At 41.1% G+C, this 20,248-nt stretch overlaps 1 protein-coding gene across 1 annotated transcript in view; it reads left to right on the forward strand.

Annotated features, from left to right (window-relative positions):
- The window catches only part of magi2b (membrane associated guanylate kinase, WW and PDZ domain containing 2b), a 69,312-nt gene that overhangs the window by 3,263 nt on the left and 45,801 nt on the right, over nucleotides 1-20,248 (forward strand). Inside the window, exon 2 of the mRNA XM_029522422.1 lies at nucleotides 17,421-17,537. Within this exon, the coding sequence (XP_029378282.1) occupies nucleotides 17,421-17,537 (117 nt within the window). The remainder of the gene's footprint in view (nucleotides 1-17,420; nucleotides 17,538-20,248) is intronic.

Consider the following 20,248-nt stretch of genomic DNA (forward strand, 5'->3'; position numbering starts at 1 on the left):
GTTATTCTCCTACCTAATTTCTGGACACTAGATGCAGCCATAAAGCCACAAACCTGTCACTACTTGCTAACATTGTGGGATGCAATTAATTTCCTACTTTCCAAATGGACTTTTTGTGACTTGGAGAAGAGCGTGGAGGAGGAAGGGTTTATAAAATACCTTATGCGGTGCTTTATGATGAGAAACAACATGAATTTAAAACGTTAACATGCCCTTTAACATCTAAGTGCAGCACAGCCAGCCTCCACCATACTGTGCAGCAGCTCTAGGCCAGAGCTTATATAGGCCAGGCCAGGCCAGGCCAGAGAACTCTCACTATTACAAATGAAACTGTGACGAAAAAATCTGAAGTTGACTTTAACCACTATATCTGATATATAAAATTTCCTGCTTTTAAGTGTATATTTCTGTCAGTGTACCATTTGCCAAGTAACTGTCACATTTTCCGCTCTCATAGAGCGCATATGCAGGTTACAGCGATAATGGTGGTCTAATCATTGGGTACAGTTTTACACAGAAATAAACCAATGCGGGCTTCACATTCATAGCCATCAGTTTTGCCAACTAAAATGACAAGACTGTAGCAGAACTTGCCAGCTGTAGCCAACCAGAGTAAGCTAATGCTAATGCTGAAACCGCAAAAGTTTCCTGAGACCTCTGTCTCCAGCTGAATGTTTAATGCTTCAAGTGCACTGGAAGCATGAAAAAGTCCCGAATGGAGTTTTAAATATGTGCTATAATCCTACAAGAATGATAATAAATTTTAATAAACAAAATCTTGGCCACAAATTACTACAGTAGAAAAATACACTGTATAACTTTATGTGGAAGCAATTTAGTGAGAAGATGAAGTCTTAAATGGCGCAGCAGCAAAACAGCAACAGTAAAAGTAATGCAGAAGAATAAGAAATTGGTTTTGCCACCTTAACATTAATATCAAACAGATGAATGAAGGGCATAGCTACGCTCTAAAATCTGATAAGTAACATCTTATGTCCTACTTCTTTAACTTCATAACCTGAAATGTAGCCCCACAAAATAACCGTTAGCAATTAGTGGGCTAATAACGGGACCTTTAACTTTTCAGCTAAGATGACTTCTCACTAACCGTGCTTGCGTTTGCAGATTACACAATGTGTGAAATGTAATCTGTGTGAAATCTAACAGATTAGAAAAGATAAACACTAATTCATTTTTCTGGTAATTTTGGCTATGTAAAAACACAGAACACTCCAAATGCCTAAATAAGTAAATAGAGCCTGTTTGAAAAACCTAAAGCTTGACAGGTCATCTGTTTGGTTTTCGAGTTTATACTGTTTACATTTAAAGCTACAGACATCAGACTAAATAAAACAATACTTGTGTCACACCATGATGAAGAATTAGCATTTTGCTGCCCCGAGGATCTAGAATTTAATTAATTGCTTGAAGATGTCAACTTTTCTGACTCTGCTCTCTAAGTCCTGCCAGTCTTTCTAATGGGGATACAGTATGGAGGGACAGATGGAGCAGAGGAAGAGAAAGTGACCTTCTTCTGCTCTCTTGTCGCTTTGTTAATGAGAAGCTTGAAGACTCAGTGAGTAACTTCCTGCCTGCTCTGTTGATATTAATAACTCACCAAGAAACGAGTTCTGTCAGAGGCAGACGGTGATTTTTATTGAGGCTTGAAGCTGCTGGAGCTCAGCTCAGAGGATCAAACTCAAACTCAGCCAGCCAATAGCCAAATTTCTCACTGGTCCAGTTAAGTGAATCAGGTCAATGTAATTCTCTCCACCAGTGACACTCTGCATGGAACAATCTGTAACTGTGCTGCTGTCTGTGTTTCTGAAATGTATTTAGAAGTGGTGTTTTATATGGAAGACAGAAAGAGGTTTGGTCCAGGAATTGCTGCTTCAGTCCAAAACAGTTATTTTACTAATGATGGTGTTTGATTTGTGTCACTGTCCTTTTTGCTTGTAGGAACTGCTTGAACTGGAGATTTTGGCCTCAACAGTTATCATTTTCAGGTGAAAGAGGAAATGGGTTGGATTTCTGACTAACAGGCTGGTCAGTGGAGGGCCTTCAGGGGCTGACTGTAGGATCCATTGTGTAGCACAATGTGGAATATATTCATTTTATAATTTTTACACTCTATGAATATATAAAGTGTTTAGCTAAACAACAAAAAACATGTTTGCCATGCTACATGTGACACTGGAAATGTGTTTATTCCAAGACACAAACATTTTTTCTTATGTGTTGTGTGTATGATGCTCCTCCAACCACTTGGAGGAGTATCTTTTTTGGAGGTAACTAACAGACTTATTCAAGCTCCTCTGCTTTGTTAAAGAAACATGCAGCCTGTTTTCATTCTGTTTGTTATTCTGTCTGTGCAAAGTGTTTTGGGATGGACTCATCGCTGCAACAGCTTTTGAAAAATAATTAGTTCACTTGTGTTTTCCAAACTGAAGGTACTAGAGCAGACTTTATATTCCTTTTGAGTCTGCAGATGTTCACGCTCAGTAAGGCTGCTGCAGCTGAGAGACACAGCCATGCCTAACTTTCAGCGAAGCAGCCAGGGCAACTGGGCCATCACCACTATGGCATCAACCTGTAGTGAAAGTCTCACTGTGAACATCAATAATCTGCACATCGCTCCTTTCTGAGTATGACAGGCCTGTGCTGAAACAAGAATCCCCCCTCCCACCTCTTCAGAGTCATATCTCATTCAGTCAGGCGTGTCAGAAGGCAGTGGATGGTTTCATTCACTGACATAGTGTAGATTAGCAGGGCGCGCTAATCTGATAGTTTCGCTGTGGGTTTCAGATCTCAATGAGAAGGATTACAAAAGCTGGCATCAGGAAGCTGCTCCAGCTGCAGCGCTCAGATTGGTAGAAGCCTACCAAATATGTTCTGTTCTTTTCTGACTTCCTCCATGTGACTTTCTGGAATTAATATCTTGTGTTACACTGTCTGATACAGCGAACGAACTAAGCATGAGTGAAACTGACAAAACATTTAGTTTAAGGCCCTTATGTATTCACACCTCAACTATTTAAAGCCATTTCATGCATATTCTTGTCTTTATCTATAAATCAACATTTTTCTTTATATCATTATCAATAAATAATGTGTCCCACCTGAATTTACCTCATCTTTGTATCTGATATATAGCAGGTGCTTGAGTGCTAATGGATCACTTCATGTAAGATGGGAATTTAATTGCTGGATTGTCTAAATATGAACCCAAATTGCTCTCTTAGCTAATCATATTAATTGCAGCAGTGGCAGCCAGCTTCCTGTCTTCCTAGAAGAAATCTCATCTGATGTGTTTAAGTGCTTAATTTGCATCAAGGATTATTTTGTCACTGTAGTAAATGATACCTACCAATAGAGGACAGTAGCTGTCCAATCAGATAGAACTTCAAGAAGGCCTGAAGCTGCTTTGCTCACCACACTGACAGTCACTGGAAGATATGGTCTAGGACAGACTGAACTACTGACATGATGCTGTTTACATTCTTTTGTATCATAGTAAAGGTTTAAACCTTTACTCATCTGACAGATGTTGATTTCAGAAGTGCAGAAAACTGCACTGAGGACGACAACAATAATAAAGAATTTCTATTTTTTCAAATTGATGAATGAATGAATTTCTAAAATGATCAACTCAGGAGTGTCCTTGTACCTACTGTAGTTACCTGTATGTTAATAAGTTTGTGTTTGCTGTCTTATATTTTAGTGCGGTGTAAGTTGTCTACAGAAATTATAGGTGCACTTAAAATATTAAAGGACATTAGTGGTCCAGTGTCAGTCCAGTGTTTAATTTGCCACTGATTTATCCAACTCTGAAGCAGCAGGCTCCCTGAAAAAACCTGAAAAACTACGTGCTAGCAGATATGAGTTAAAACGGCCCGTTTTTTTATTGTGTAACTCAGTTTAACAAACCACATTGGTTCAGGACAGTACAGATACTCAGTAATGTCTCAATGCTTTGATTTTTGTTGAGCCCAGCACTTATTTTGAATTTTAATATCCGGATACATATTTTATTATGAGTTCATATTTAGATCATGTAATAAGTAGAGGAAGGAGGGAATATTTCTTTGGGGCCTTTCTGGCAAAGGTAAAAATACTTGGAGGAGTCTGTATGATAATAATCTCTGTGTTGATGTATTCAATAAAAATGCACCCTTTCAAGTAGCTTATAAGTAGTTTCCACCTGACTTGTTAGGATGTGAGTTATAGCCAATTTTCACTGACTTGCGCACGGTGTGTATTATATCTCTGTTCATCTCATTTATTCTAGCATGTTCTAATGGAGAGTAGACAGGAGCAGGTCAGTACAGATGAGCTGAATTAAATTTCTTTCAATTTGGAGTTAGCAGCACGAAAGACCCCTTAATCACTACAGACAGGCTTTATTAGACTATCAGCCCATAGCAGCCAAATATAGCATTGGATAGAAGTATCATTATGTTGCTCTGATGGTGGCAGCATCCAGAGTTATAAATCTTTTGTATTTGAACACACCCCTTTTGGTTTTAACCCTCAAGGTTATGCACAATTGCGCCTCCATAATCAATGAATTTCTTATTACTCTCTCTTTCCTCAGAGGCTTCTTCATATCTCTCACGGTCTCTTTTTTCTCCCAATGATTGTTTTATTTTGTTTTTATTATTTTTTTATGGCTAATTTAGCCAAAGAAGAGGGGATGAAGTGTCTGAACTTACAACCCCCTTTAATCTCTGTCTCCATTCTCTTTCCCTCTTCTATCTCATTTTGCTTTAATTCTCATTAAGATGCATCTTGCTTGTTGTTCTTGATAGAGTCTGAGGAGCGCTGCTTGAAGTGAAGAGCGCAATCAGGAGTGAGAAACGTCTCCATATAGTCACATTTAAAAAAGGAGCCACAACACACAAACAAATACACACTTCCCCATGTCCATTGGTATTTATCTCATCAGCAGAGACTTGAGGTGAGGGGAGACAAGGAATTCATTTGCACAGTGTGGGAGGAGAATGACAGGACAAGGAATATTAGGGCTGGCAAATCCTATAACTTTGCTCCTGTAATCTTGAGGTCTCATTTGCAGTGTGGGCTTGTTTCTCTTCATGGTGACTCAGAGGTGGTAAATGCGTGTCTGGCTTTGATTACAAAGCTGTAGACAAAGACAAGGAGGAATATCATCATTAAGACCAGTCTGAGAATAGATCTGGATCAATACTAAGACCTTTAGGAAAGTCTCTGTCATTTTCTGTTAATAATGAGCCCTGCCACCTGCTGTAATAATGCCATTAGGAGTACTGCAAAAAGATCATTCATCCACAGCTAAATGGCAATCACATGTAGAATCAGTACATTCATATACACACACACACACACACACGCCACCCATCTCCATCTTAGAACCAGACACAGGCCTTCTAAGGCCAGTACAGACTACCTGTGCCTAATTGGGACTGTAAAAGAAGAAAAAGGAGACCAGGTCAGATAACGGTAGTCGTAACTGCACCACTGGAGTAAAATCTAAAATCTCAGATGGCACATAGAGGGAAGAGAGAGGACAGACAGAGTAAAGAGACAAAAGGATAATTGGAATAACAGAATAGGGGAAAAAATTGTAGAGAGAGTAAATGGGGAGAAAAAAAAAATACAGAGATGATTTTGGCACCTACCATTCACAACATAAACTGCGTAGGATTGTAACACTTCTTGCACTTCTTTCAGAATTTTGGGGCGCAACAGCTCTCAAACATCACTTCATCTGCAATTGTGCAAGTACTAACAAAAATTTTGTCTTGGTCAAAAAAATTACTTTCTTACCCCCAAATAATTTTTTTCCTCAATAAAATCTGCATACACCTGTTTACTGTCGTGGCATGAAGTGGGCAAATATTGAAATGAACATATGACTCCTGTCTGATTGATGTTACAACCAAACTCGGGTCTCTCCTATACATTTTATACATGTTATGATCAACATACCTACATACTAGCATAGAATAGTGAAAGTAGAAAAATGTAATATCAGTCGGTGCAAAATGAAATAGAGAGTAAAAATAAAACTACTGGGTCCTGATTCAAATGTCTCTCATTACAAGCAGGGATCAGATTTGTAAATTGTTCCTGCACAGAGTTTTCTTCAGACCTTACAGGTGCAAAGTTTGTGTTTAAAGTTAATTTGGGCTTTTATTTTGCCTTATTTTGAAAGTCAGAGGTGAAAACAGGAAATGGGTCAGACGGACGGTAATGCTGTGACTGAGATAAGTGGCAACAAAAGCTCATTAGAAGATTTAAAATTGAGTTCATCTTCAATTCAAAGCGGCAACAATGTACATTTAACCGACTTATGCATTAATAATGTTTGTTTGCTTTTCTTTTTTGTTTGGTCGCTCCACATTGAATTAATAGCTAAAATGAACTGGCAGTTAAAATGAATTCTTTCAGATGTCCTTGTGAAAAAAAAAAAAAAAAAAACCATTAGATTTCCTAATGGATCAAGGCATCAGCTTCAGAGGAGTTAGTATCACGGCCTGACTTCTGCCATGAGATGACTCAGTGGATTTGTTGATGTTTTCCATGGCATCCTCTCCCCCTGAGCCCGGCGTGTCAACCGATTTGGTTCCCCCCAAATCCCTGTTCCCCTTTACGCTGATTTACTGCTGAGTTACCGTGCGTACTTAAGGAAGAAACACAAATAGAAACACAGCTGGATGTACGGAAAGCGAAATGGAAAAATCCAATGTGTAGGCTACTGGTGTGTTATTTATTATATAAAAAATAAATTGAGAATGCATTTGTTCGGCCATTCATTGTCAATCTTTGTGTAAATGGATGCCAGCTAATATAGCTGTGCGAGAGTAGCCTACGTTAAGTAAACCTCAGTGCCGGATCACTTACACTAGTTAGTCGCTTCGAAATGGACTGCTAGCTAACTGGTTAGCTAACTGGTTAGCATGCTCGGCTGACGAACTGATGACATTATTTTTGACGTATAACGTTACTATAGTTTACCGTTCATTTGGAAACGGGCGGAGCGCCTGCGATCATTGATCGATCAACCAGTTAAACTATAGCCTATATACAAGAAAAATGTCAGCAACAAAGCGTGGTATTTATTTACTCATAAAAATTATGAACAAGTCAACAGGCGTGGACTCGGAGCTAAGAAGAGGTCACGTGGGATGCTGGAGCCAATCGCAGCCCACTCTGGGTGGCACGTCATCACGGTTAGGTCAGGTGACGTAATGTGAAATGGTGAAGTAGCGCAAATGTATGCAGCAACTCCACCAGCGCTGTGGCGCAGCGGTAATGCTGCCGCCCCGCACCTAGGTGGGAGGGGTTCGATTCCCGGCTAGGGTATGTAATGTATAATGTAATGATAATGTTAATATGTATACATGATGTAAATGTAATGTGATTGTATGAGTTAATGTAACCATAAATGTATGTAATGTTGAATATGAATGCAAATGTATGTAATGTGTATGTATGTAGAGGTCCATTCCCGCTGTGGGCACCTGAACGTGTCTACGGAGTTAGGTGGTTGCGAGTATTGGACTGGGCTAATGCAGATACGGCGCCCCCCCCAGGACCTAGGCCGAACCACACCAGACCGGTGACGGCACCCCTCCAGGAACGGACCGAGACCAGACCGGAGACAGGACGCGTCCACAGACTAGACCAGTAAAGCGAACAAGTCACCCATGACTTGAGATGAACTATTTTAATGAAAGATTATTTAATATTTCAGTATATTAACTTGTTTTCTTCCTAATTCCTCCTTCCTAATTGTAACCACCCCCACAACAAATGGTTTTGCCACCGACCCTTCGCTAAGCCCCGCCCCCATTGGTTACTGTTGCTATGCTAGCCTGTTGTCTGAAGTTCGGTAGGAAAATGTCCAGTCAGCATCAGTCCAGTGATCAGAAAGGAGAAGAAAGAAGACTAAGAAAATAAAGGGTTGAGAAAGTTTCTATACAAATGTTTTTTTAAAAGGTTGTGACGGTGAATTTGGGACGAGAAACGTAGAGCAAGGTAAGAAACAGGGTCGTTAGCTTGTAACGTAAGCTAACTGGCCAGCTCTAATGCTAATGTCCATTAGCCTAGCTTGTATTAAAGCCCGACACAAAACGTTATCTTTGACAGAAACAGCTGAGTTTGGGAGCTCCATCAGAGCTCCGCACCGCACCTAGGTGGGGGCGGCAGCATTACCGCTGCGCCACAGCGCTGCTGGAGTTGCAGCGTACATTTGCGCTACTTCACCAGTTCACATTTACGTCACCTGACCTAACCGTGATGACGTGCCACCCAGAGTGGGCTGCGATTGGCTCCAGCATCCCACGTGACCTCTTCTTCTTAGCTCCGAGTCCACGCCTGTTGACTTGTTTATAATTTTTATTATAGTCAATAAATGTCATGCTTTGTTGCTGAATTTTTCTTGTGTACATGCTACAGTTTAACTGGTTGATCGATCAATGATAATTATGTAGACCTATAGCCTATTTTATGGGCATGTCGTGCAAGAGATAACAGATAATGTGTAGGCTTTCAGGGAAAAAAAATTTTAGTGTTCAGTGAATGGATCATTGACTTTCGTATAAATCATGCCCTTACTTGAAACTAACCCAGGGCATAAAGTAATTCCCAACCCAGTTTCCCAAATGGCGCAAAGTTGATACATTCGGGAGGCCAGGATGAGCGTTTGTCATGTGAGTGTATGTTCTTAAAATGGTAAACTTGTGTTCAACGGGTTCGTGAATTATGAAACATACGGACACTATCCGGTGGGTGTTTCCAATGAGCAGAAATGTTTCATTCGCAGGCGCTCCGCCCGTTTCCAAATGAACGGTAAGCAATAGTAACGTTATACGTCAAAAATAATGTCATCAGTTCGTCAGCCGAGCATGCTAACCAGTTAGCTAACCAGTTAGCTAGCAGTCCATTTCGAAGCGACTAACTAGTGTAAGTGATCCGGCACTGAGGTTTACTTAACGTAGGCTACTCTCGCACAGCTATGTTAGCTGGCATCCATTTACACAAAGATTGACAATGAATGGCCGAACAAATGCATTCTCAATTTATTTTTTTAGATAATAAATAACATACCAGTAGCCTACACATTGGATTTTTCCATTTCGCTTTCCGTACATCCAGCTGTGTTTCTATTTGTGTTTCTTCCTTAAGTACGCACGGTAACTCAGCAGTAAATCAGCGTAAAGGGGAACAGGGATTTGGGGGGAACCAAATCGGTTGACACACCGGTTCTGTCCGAGGTTTCTGCCTCTTATAGGAACTTTTTCCTTGCCACTGTCACTCTTGGAGGGATATGTTGAGTTTCTTTAACAACTCCATTAAGAGTTTGATCTAGGCCTGCTCTATGTGTAAAGTGCTTAGATTTAACTTTGTTATGATTTGGTGCTATATAAATGCATTTGGAAAAAAACAAAAAACAAAAGAAAGGCGGTATTAGCACTGTTGCCCCACATTAACAAGGTTGCTGTTTGGTTCCCGGCCTGGGGCCTTTCTGGGCTGAATTTGTATGTTCTCCCGATGGCTGTGTGAGTTTTCTCCAGGTAATCCGGTTTCCTTCCACTGTCCAAAAGACATCATGTTTTGGTTAATTGTCCGTAGGTCTGAGTGTGAGTGTTCGTCTCTGTGTGTTGGCCCTGTGAGGGACTGACGACCTGGACAGGATGACCCCTCCCTCACCAAATGTGACCTGGGATTGGCTCCAGCATTCCCACGACCCAGAAACAGTTAAGTGGTTGAAGCCTCTAAGGTGTTTCCACAGAAATCAAACATCCAGCTCACACTCACCTAATTTGAGGGTGTTTTTCCAAAAGGCCTTATTTTCTTCTTCTTCTTCTGTGTGAACCCACACAACACACTGGCACCAATTATTTAGAGCCACAGATGCATTTTGTTGGTTAATTTTTGTATTTTACATGATACAATTCAGAGTTGCTGTATAACAGCCTTTAACATCTGAAATCCTGAACGTTGTCCTTTTCCAACACTGTGAAGTGAAGTTCTTCCTCTCCTATATCACAGATATATCCTTTTTCACTGGCGTGTGTTCAAGAGGTTTAATTGTACATATACTGGCTTTCACCATGTAGTTTTGTTTTCCTTTGTAGCTTGTGTGAGTGTGGGCAAGAGATTGATCACAAAGTCTCTCTCTGAGTTCTATTCTCCATGTATAACCACTTGGGCAATGGCACGGCTTCACCTCAGCTATCCCCAGATGCCCCCGACCATCAGCCAAATCTCAGCCTTTAACCAGCTAGCTGGCCCCTCAGTTTGCTCAGTGTGTACGTTTTTGTTTTTGTTTTTTTTTTGTGGTGTGATTCACATGTATCTGTGCTTTGGTTAGGAGGAACGAAAGAATGTTTGTGTGCATCAAGATAAGTGATTGTGTGCAGAAAAGTTGGCTAGGTTTTGACATTAACAGTATTGAGCATCTGTTTGACATGTTATCTTGGGATTGTGATATTTTATTTGTGTGCGCGCGCATACAGTACGAGTGCTGGCATCTATTAATAAAGCATGAGTGCATGGTTGTTTGCACATAAGAGTGGAGCAGTTAAACCTTGTGAAATGATAGATTTAGAGATTTGTGGTGCTATGTGCTTCGCTCTTGGCCTCCATGGAGAGGGGACTTGTCAAACCTAATTAGGGCTCCTTGAATGAAACAAAATGGCACCTGCTTTTACACGCATCAGCTCCGCCTTCAAGCTTCCTGTTTCTGCACACACAAACAATGCAGTGTGTTCAGACTTGCCTCATTAGAAGAGTGTATTACTTGTCCATGTGAGGAAGTGAGCCCCAAATCTGAACCCAAATAAAGTAGCAGCTAAAGTAGTATAAAGTATGTAAGTTTTAGGATTAAGCATTAAGTTGAATAGAGTCAATAAAGCAGGAAAGAAAAACCAATGGCCTTAAATCAGTATGAACAGCAGCGATACAGAATGGGGTTCTGGTGAGCCCTGCATGCTGATTTTGATTAAAGAATATCTGCCCTCTTTTTCCTGTGAGCATACGGCTTGCATGCTGGTCAGCTCGAATCATCCAAGTAAGATAGTTCATCAAAAAAAGTGACAGATTTTGAAGTGTGATCTTGACCTGCCGAGGGTGTTGAGGGCAGGATTAACAATGCAGTGAACTGCCTTCTGCAAAAAGTTGTATCATTATTATGCCTGCTGTGCAACAGCTATGATGTTCCTCCATCGTAGTTTTACTCATAAATACCTTAGCATCGATGGAAAGAGAAACAATATCCTGCAAAGATGTTTCTTATTGAAATGTAAGAAAAAAGGAAGCTCACATATCTTCTTCACTTGTTAGTTAATGGTATGATTATTTTTGAAGTATCTGTGTGTTTGCAGATGAGATGAATTTAGCCTTTTAACAGCTCTTGGGGCTTCTCCTTGGAAAAACCGACCTGATCTTACACAGGACTTTCTCTTTTGGGTGCAGTTGTACGAAGCTGATAAAGACAATAATGGAGCCAGATAAAAAAAATTCTTTGTTTCCACATGTTTTCATGGTTGACCAGTCCGTCCGCAGTCCTCATAACCAGTCCAGATGTGCTCTGGTCTTTTTTCTTTCTTTTAGGCCTTTTACGTTGCAGTAGAGTATTCTGGAAGGTAGCTTTCATCTGACTACTGAGTACTGTGTACAGTTGTGTGTGGGCTGCGCCTGTGGGATTTTTGAACAGAGGGACATTATAGGGAGGACTAAAAGTTTAACGGGATGATTCGCCTGCACAAGCATGAAGTTGGCTGTCAAAACAAACACCAGACAAATATAGAATCCAATACACACAAAAGGTGTGACACTTTGTTCTCCGCCCTGGACACCATTATTCAAAGATATTTTTAGAGGGAAAATAGTTCCTATTGGTAGAATTTGCTGAAACTGATTGCTATTTAATATCTATTTCCAAAACCTTTGGATGTCCTAACCTGTTATAAATCTACAGCAACAAATACACACCAGAGTTATTCATAAATGGACAATTTGTACTGGAGAAAAATTATTCAACTCAATGCTGCTAATTCTGCAGTTCAAATGACACAAACAAAAAAACTGAAAAATCCATTGAAATACCATGAAAATATTGTAGTCTTTAAAATGAGAAGAGGAACTCTGAATATGTGGCTGTCTTGTAACAGGTGTAGAGTGTTTGTATTTAGCTTTCTGACTTTTGTGCTTGTTAAATCAGGACAAAATTCAAATGTTCTGTGGTGTAGCCCGTGTTGGCTTGGCTGCTCAGAGTGTAAAAACCCTCTGCAGCACTAAGTAACAGTGATGGAGTTCATGTCAGATCTAGTTGTTGTTTATAGTCTTAATTGAAGTCAACTGCAGGCTTTTTACGGAAGTGTTTTAAGTACCAGAAGAAGCCTGTGGGCTTTGGGGTTTCCTAGTCTTAATGCTGCAGAGTGGCAGGATAGCAGCTTGCTTTAAAAAATTCTGTGGCTGAATCTACATTGCTTTCACTTGACTGTGAATTTGCCTTATAATTTGAAATGTACCTGACTAACTGGCTGACCATTGGTCTGCTTAATGCCTTGTGAGTGAGTTGGAGTTTCTGATGGAAACAGTTTCTTTTGTGTACTGCTAAATTTGAATGTTATTCACTTGTGAGCTGGCGACTTTCTTTCAAGCAAGACTGGATATAAACATGCGATATGACTGGACTGTATATGAATGCTCAGAGACCTCCGGGCTCTTACTGCTCAGAAGCCTGAGGAAAGTGGAGGAACGCTTCTAATAAACTGACCCTGAAGGACTTCAGGGCAAATGAACTACATTCATTACATGTAGCGTAATTTCTAAAGGAGGCAGAGAATAAATACACATAAGCCACACAGATCAGGAGGGTGGAAGAGTAGGAGGAAGAGAGACAAGCCAACAGAAACTGCTAAGCTCAAGAAACTTGCAGATTTAAATAGCATGTAAATAACACATACACTAGCAACTGGATTTGAGACAATAGATTTACTGCAGCACAGCAATAAAAGCATTGTTAAGAATTATAACAGTTTGTGCCCACTGAAATGTTCGAAGGCTTTTAATTTGGAACAGTTCCAGGAAGTGTTGAACTTATTACCGTATAAATATTGCAAATGGGAGACACTCTAAACAAGGTTTGATGCTAGAATACCAGTGTGACCAACTGAAATAAATATAAACAGCTGCCTTAAAAGTCTGTTTTGGCTGTATGAAGACTAAACTACTGAGAGATACTGAGACATAAAAATAAGAATGACATTCTTACTTCTAACTTCCTCTCTGACTGACCATATATGTGAAATCACATCTTTAGTTTATGTATCTGGTCAGTTTGTCAGATGTATGAAATCAGGATTTGGGTGTGAGTGGCACAGCTCTATACTAGGTATCAGCCAAGTCTCTCTTAACTGTTAGTGGGCTAAAAATTAACGTATACCACCAAATTTCATAAACAGGTGCTGCTAAGCATTAATTTGCTGTGTTTTTATTTTAAATGATAGAGGTCCTTTGATAAGTATGTTTTAGGATTGTGGTTAAGGTTGTGTCCCGCTTTTATGTTGTGCTTTTTTTTTTTTTTTTTTAACTTTAGGGAAAAATTTCCCATCGGGCCCAAACATCCAATACTAATTTTGAGGCATCGAGGTGACACAGCTGTTATGACCTGTTATGCCGTGCAAACATAATTTTCCCTTTTTGACCATATCACATCTGTTGCATGCCACTCCTTTCTTTCTCTTCGCACATTACCGTACATAATTGTAGGTTATTGCATATTTTCTCTTATATGAATACAGTCATTTAGAGCCCATTTAGGATGAAATGATTTACTGAGAAACTAAGAATCAGCTCTGTCACTACTTTAGCAATGATGTGTTCGGAAAACAGCTGTGTAAACATATCTGCTTCTTTTGTGTTGCTAAGCAACAAAGACATTAGATTATGATGTGTATGACATTATCTGTCAGTACGTCTCTATCTGTGAGACTGATTTCTCTTTGTGTTCTTTCAGATATAAAAATCTATACCAGATACAATGTACAGACCACATATGGCCTAATGCTCCAGATTCACAGCCCCGCAGTAACAGAGAAGACACATACTGCCAGACGCTGTCAACATAAATTCAACAGATGAGTGTACAGATGCGCTGGACCATCGTGTCGTGCTGACAAATAAGGTAGCGAGAGAGCCAGCAGCTCCAACAGGAACTGATGTTACTGCATCGCAGGGAGGAATGTGCTGCTGACAGCTTTAATGGGCCACTTTTTTCAAGTGTCGCTACACAATTGGTGGGGTCGGCTTTTTCAATCAGTTGATGGTCAGTTGATGGGCAGGAGACAATGTGGCTTGCGTGAACTAATGTGAAGCTCCACAAAGCAGAAGCTGAACCGATCGCTGTTTGCCTTGATGGGTTTGTGATTGATTGCAGGTGTCATCCTTTTCTCCCTGATACGATTGTGGGAAAAGCTCTCCACCTGCTTTCCTCAGAATTTTTACAAATTTTGTTTAAACAGCCAGAAAAACAAGTTGCTCTTGTCGGTGTATACAGCAACAACTTTAAGGTAGCAAAATTTGGTCAGTTTGTTATACCAGTTAAACATCTTAACGCAGCAGCCAAATTAACAGCTCTGTGGCTCTCTGTCTCAGGTGATTGTAACTGGGAAAAACACAGTAGGCTATTTAGCAGTTTTAGGTTAGGGATACAGAAGAGTAAAGGGGCTGAAAGCTGAGCTTCTTCTAATGGTTTCTTTAAAATACCAAATGCAACATTTACAAAATTTATTAATGGATGGAGCCATTTTTGCAATGAGCTTGTGGCAATAGTGCGACAATGTGTGTGACAATATTAACACATGCACACAGTCATGAGGACATTGATGGGCAAAATGGATGATCGCTTTGATAGAAATCAATGCTTTTGCCAGGTTTGAATGTTGCTAGAAACACACCATTACACAAATCAACAAATTGTGTTTCCAGCAATTCTTAGGTGTTTGAATGTTAATTCACCGTAAATATATTAAAATACAGCCCAATTTCGCACTCAGCTGTGCTCTGGGCGAAGTCCTCGTATCATGTGTTGGTGTTTGTTTATGCATTGTATTTAGACCAAGACTGCTGAAGGCATCTTGCAGCTGCAAGTTCATCAGCCTTCCATGCGTGTACGGGTGTCTGTAACCTCAGTATGACATCTGCTGCTAATGCTGTTGATGCTGCTGTGTCTCACAGTGTTACACAATGGTTGGTGACATTTACAGGAGGTTGAAGCATCTGGTGGGTGAGACAGAATATCAGAGGAACATCAGGGACAGCCGCACACACACAGATAGACACATCTAAAATACTTTCATATACATTTATTTCCTATGCTACATCAATGCCTCTCCTTCTCAGTGTCTTGCATACACACACACACACACACACACACACAGATAAGCAGTGCAGTGCAGTAGCAGCAGCAGCAGATAGGGGCTGCTGCAGGACTGTGGAGGCTGCCTGACCAATCCCGGTAGCAGGCTGTCTGTTGCCCGGCATCCCATTGCCTCATCTCCTTCTGCTTCTCTTCTCTCCCAACGATCATCATCTCCATCTTTACGTGTCTTTCTTCCCCTCCCTTCCTTCTCATACTCGTCTTCTTGTCTGGGATTAAAATTGGCTGCAGCCGGGTGCTGTGTGTTGGAGCAGCAGCTGAGCAGCAGAAGCAGAAGGTGGTGGTGGTGGAGGAGGGGGGGGGGGGGGTGGGGGCAGTGTGGTTTCACCGAGGCGACAGAAGATGTGCGGTGGTCTGTTGCAGAGCTAGAGGACGCCTGGGAGGACAGACTGTCTGTGGATGTATACCTGTGGAGAAAGGACCATTTTTTTTTTTACCATCTAGGCCTGCAGCTGCTGACGAGGTGTCTGGATTGCGCTGCCTTCCTCCTGACTGTCTGTCCCTCCATCTCTCTCTCTGATCATGTCTTTGTGTGCTGGCTTGCATGTATAAATATGTGTGTATTGGTGTCTATATATAGGTATACATATACATAGCTGGGTGATACGATCGGCAAACCATGACAATCTCATTAATACGATTTCATCCTGTCTTTCTTTGTTTTCTCCTCTCCTCTCCTCCTCATTTCCTTTCCTACCCTATCCCTTTGCTTGTCGTGAGACGATTCACAGCGCTCCCTGGCTTTGCTAAAATGGTTTCATTTTATAGATGTTATTCTGCCAGGATTCATAATTGCAGAATCACAGTCACCTGTCAGTAATATCCATGTATCTGTATCCATATAGAGGATTTCCTCTGACGGCATGTTTCATGTTCTGTCTGATGGCTCGACTGCATTCATCTCAACTGGTAGATGCTGTCAAGTTCATTTGGCAGGGGGTCACTAGAGTATGCATGAGTGAGAAGACATGTTTGTCATTTGTAAATGCATGACATGTAGCCTAATTTTTTCTGCTGCTGGATGCGATAGTCTTTGCAGGCTGAATGTTGTGTGGAGAATAAGTTCCCCTCCTCACATCCTTCTGGGCTTCTTTGGTTTGGGATGAAGGGATGGGAAACTATTCATGGACATTATCATACAGTGTGTGTGTGCAGCACAGATACGTTGGCCTGCTCTTAGTCTTCTGCCTTCCAATAGGTTTGTAATTTATTTTGCTTTGCTCCAATTCATTGAATTCATGAGAAGGAAGACAGCTCTGTTTGACTAAAAATCTGAGACAGAGGTAAAGAAAAGGTGGTGCGTGTGTCTGTCTTCTGTAGGCTTTTGTCATGCAACCTGCTGACACCACACATTTGGCCCCAAGGGGATCACAGGTTCATGCAGTTACCATGATCTCTCTCTCTCTCTCTCTCTCTCTCTCTCTCTCTCTCTCTCTCTCTCTCTCTCTCTCTCTCTCTCTCTGTGTGTGTGATGTCAATAGATGTAACAGCCTTTGCCTTATTACTGTGGTGTAAAAATCTATGTAACCTGATTAAGCCATTTCCACCTCACATTAAACCATTACATTTTTTTTCTGTAACACTCTTTTACAATTTTTCCTTTCAACTACAGGTTCTGAAAAATCATCCTCAATCTTACTATTTGCCATCTGAAAATTCTGATCCTGTATCAGGTTGTTTAAATTATTTTTTTAAACAAACAAGTTGACATTGATTAAAATATATTAAATTTAAGATGAAGCAGTTTTTATGGATGCTTCATTCCTTCATAGTGAAATATTCTACCTTCAGTATGGTCAAAGTACACTTGCCAAACATTCAGTGTGAGATATTTGGTATCTTTGGAAGTTTGGGATCTCCACTAGCTGTACAGCTTGAACTTGAGTTGGTCTTTGGTATTTTCAGACAAAAGATCTAAAAATAAACACCACCAACAACAACAAAAAGAGAATAAAGCCAAACTGTAACTTCTCTCTCTGTTGGTGTTTAGGGGGAGTGGTTGACAAGGATTTGCGGCACTACCTCAACCTGCGCTTCTCCAAGGGCTCTGTGGACCACGACCACCAGCAGATCATCAGAGACAACCTCTACCTCCGCACCGTCCCCTGTGAGTCCACATCCCCCTGGCTGTGTCCCTCTACTTTCTATTTCTCTATTTGTTGTATTCAGTGTCTTTTTCTCTTTCTCAGATATCACTCTACACACCCTCCACCTCCCCCTCCTACAGTTCAATCTCCTTCTCTTGCTCTCTTTTAGTTTTCCTTCCTTACCCCTGAGAGTTTTTCATCACACATGCTCTTTCTCTCTGTCTCTCATGTCTGCCGTTCCTTCTTTTCCCTCAATCGTCCGGCTGCTGAGCTCTCAGCCTGAGGTTTCCACGGCAACCACCCTCCTGTCTCAAGGCCTGTGTTGCTGTGACGCCCTACCCCCTTCAGCAGCACATGCATAGACACACAGATATTTAAAAATAATAACACATTATTCTGTTGGGTACATATTTTATTTATTTGTATGGCAAACTGTACTTTATTCCCGTGGATGGCATGTGGTTGAACATGCCTGTGTGTACATTGTGCTATCGCTGCATTTGCCTGTTTCCTATTGAGGCACAATCTTATTGCAGTGATTGATGTTCAGGGAATGCCGCCAGCACTGTCTGCTGTCAATACACAGAGCAACTTGTGAATCAGCTTCCCCTGGAGAATGAAGCTGCTCCAATGCTTTGCTTTGCAGCTGACATGTTAGTCCTTTCATGCAGCATGTGGCTCAGGTCACTTTGATTTGATGTTTGTTTAAGGGCTATGTTCTTGTATGACATGTGCCAATATCTGGTGAATAACCCCAGATATGCTGTCTGGGGTTTTGTGCAAGTAAAAGGTGGTTGAGTTTAATCAAGTGGCTATTTGGGTGTTTGTGAACAGACTGGTTCTGCTACAGAACCATGGGAAAGCAAAGCTCCAATTTGACGTCAGCGATGGTTGATTTTTTTCATTGGCTGAGCACTTCTACTATCCTGGATGTCCTCTGCTGGTGTGTTGAGCCACTGACACAGAAGTGATTGTTTAATACGCTCTCACAGCTGCACAGTTCCTGAGCCTCTCTCTCCTCCCCTCTCTCCTGTCGACTTTATCTCTTTGCTTTCACTCCTAGCCCTCCCTCATGTTCCGCCTGTCTGTCCCTCCTTCTCACCCTCTTTGATTTTGTTTGGTCACCTCACTCTTAGTTTTAACTCCAGATGGCCCATGCTCTCTCCTCTCCCTCTGCCTCTTTCTTTGTCTACCTTCTCACTCTGTTGGCTGTGTAATAGTGACAAGGTGATGGCTCAGGTGATCAGGGCTGACTGAGGTTCAGGCCCCTTTGACATGTGATGTCACACGTCCCTCTTGGCAGCATGAACAACAGTTTTGACGACCCTTTTCAATTATTATCTGCCTTTCAGCTTCATGAGAAAGAAAAGACAGTTATTCTCTGTGATGTGCAAGTGGTAATGACATCCCCATAATTAACTGCCTATCACTTCACAAAGCTGATGCAGTGTAATGAAGATTATAGAAATTCCAACCCATGGACCTCCTGCACAGCAGCTTTGGATCTTAGCTCACTATTTAAATTTCATTTAAATATCACAGCAATCCCCCAAATTTGTCTTTATCTGACCAACCTGATTTAATTTGTCTTTGGCCAGCAGGTCATCTGTGCACATGAGGATGGTTCATAAACTTTCACTGCTTGACTTCCCGGCAGTTTGAGACACAGGGCGGCAGCCCTTACTCAATCATCACAGTGGCACAGCATCAGACGGTTAAAAATCTGGCATAACGGTCCTGAGCTGTGCTGCTCATGCCCGGCAGGCTGTTTGTTGTTGTGGTTTGGAGCGTTATAAAAATCACTGTTTTTCTTCCGCGTCTGCAGCGGTCTGACCATGCTGTCAGTGTGAGTATGTCAGCTTGACAAGCAGACGCCACTCTGCATCACAACATGCTGTCACACTCTGAGGGGCATGGGAGGAATGTGTGAGTGTGTGTGTTCATACAGCTAGAAGGCTTATATGCTGACATCAACTCCTGCATTCTGTTACATCATTCCTCTCAAGGATTGGCTGCTCTTCCCTCCAAAAGAATAGGAATTCAATTTTGATAATTTGTCATCTGGCATTATTACAGTTGTATTGTTGCCTCCAGGCTGTCTGCTATGTGTGTCTTTGTGTTTGCCTCTGCATTTGCATGTGAATATTTACTTATCTGCAGGTTTGTTTTCCACATGCATTCCCACTTCAACAAGTACACTTACCAAAAACTAGTTGGACTGACGCTTAAAGAATATTCACACACATCTCAGGAGATGGACCAATGCTGACTGATTAAAAAAATAAAAAATAAAAGAGCAGATCGTGCAAGAGTGAATCAATTGTTGCAAAATGTGTCAAGCAGAAGAAAATCAAGAGAAAGTGATTTGGGAGAGTTGTATGGGAAATAAAACTTGGGATAGTCATCACAGTTTAGAAGTTGAAAGATCAGATGAAATTGTCACTACTGGACAGCCTAACTAACCTCTTAAGGTTCAGAGTAAAAAAAAAGGCAGCACCATTTTGATTCATTTGACCACAAAATTAGTCAGAGTTTTTGGCAAAACACATGCTGTTGAGAAATCTGGAGAGTTTTAGATGGTCTCATTCTGCATATAAACAGTGTCAGTGGCTTTTTGATATCAATGGACCTGAAGGGCGAGAAAATCTGGATAATAGAGAGAAACCAAAAGGTGGGTTCTCTAGGCAGACACAGGGAGGGGGATGGTAGATGTGGACATAAGTAAAGAATA

The sequence above is a fragment of the Echeneis naucrates genome, chromosome 16 (genome assembly GCF_900963305.1).
Source record: "Echeneis naucrates chromosome 16, fEcheNa1.1, whole genome shotgun sequence".
NCBI lineage: Eukaryota > Metazoa > Chordata > Actinopteri > Carangiformes > Echeneidae > Echeneis > Echeneis naucrates.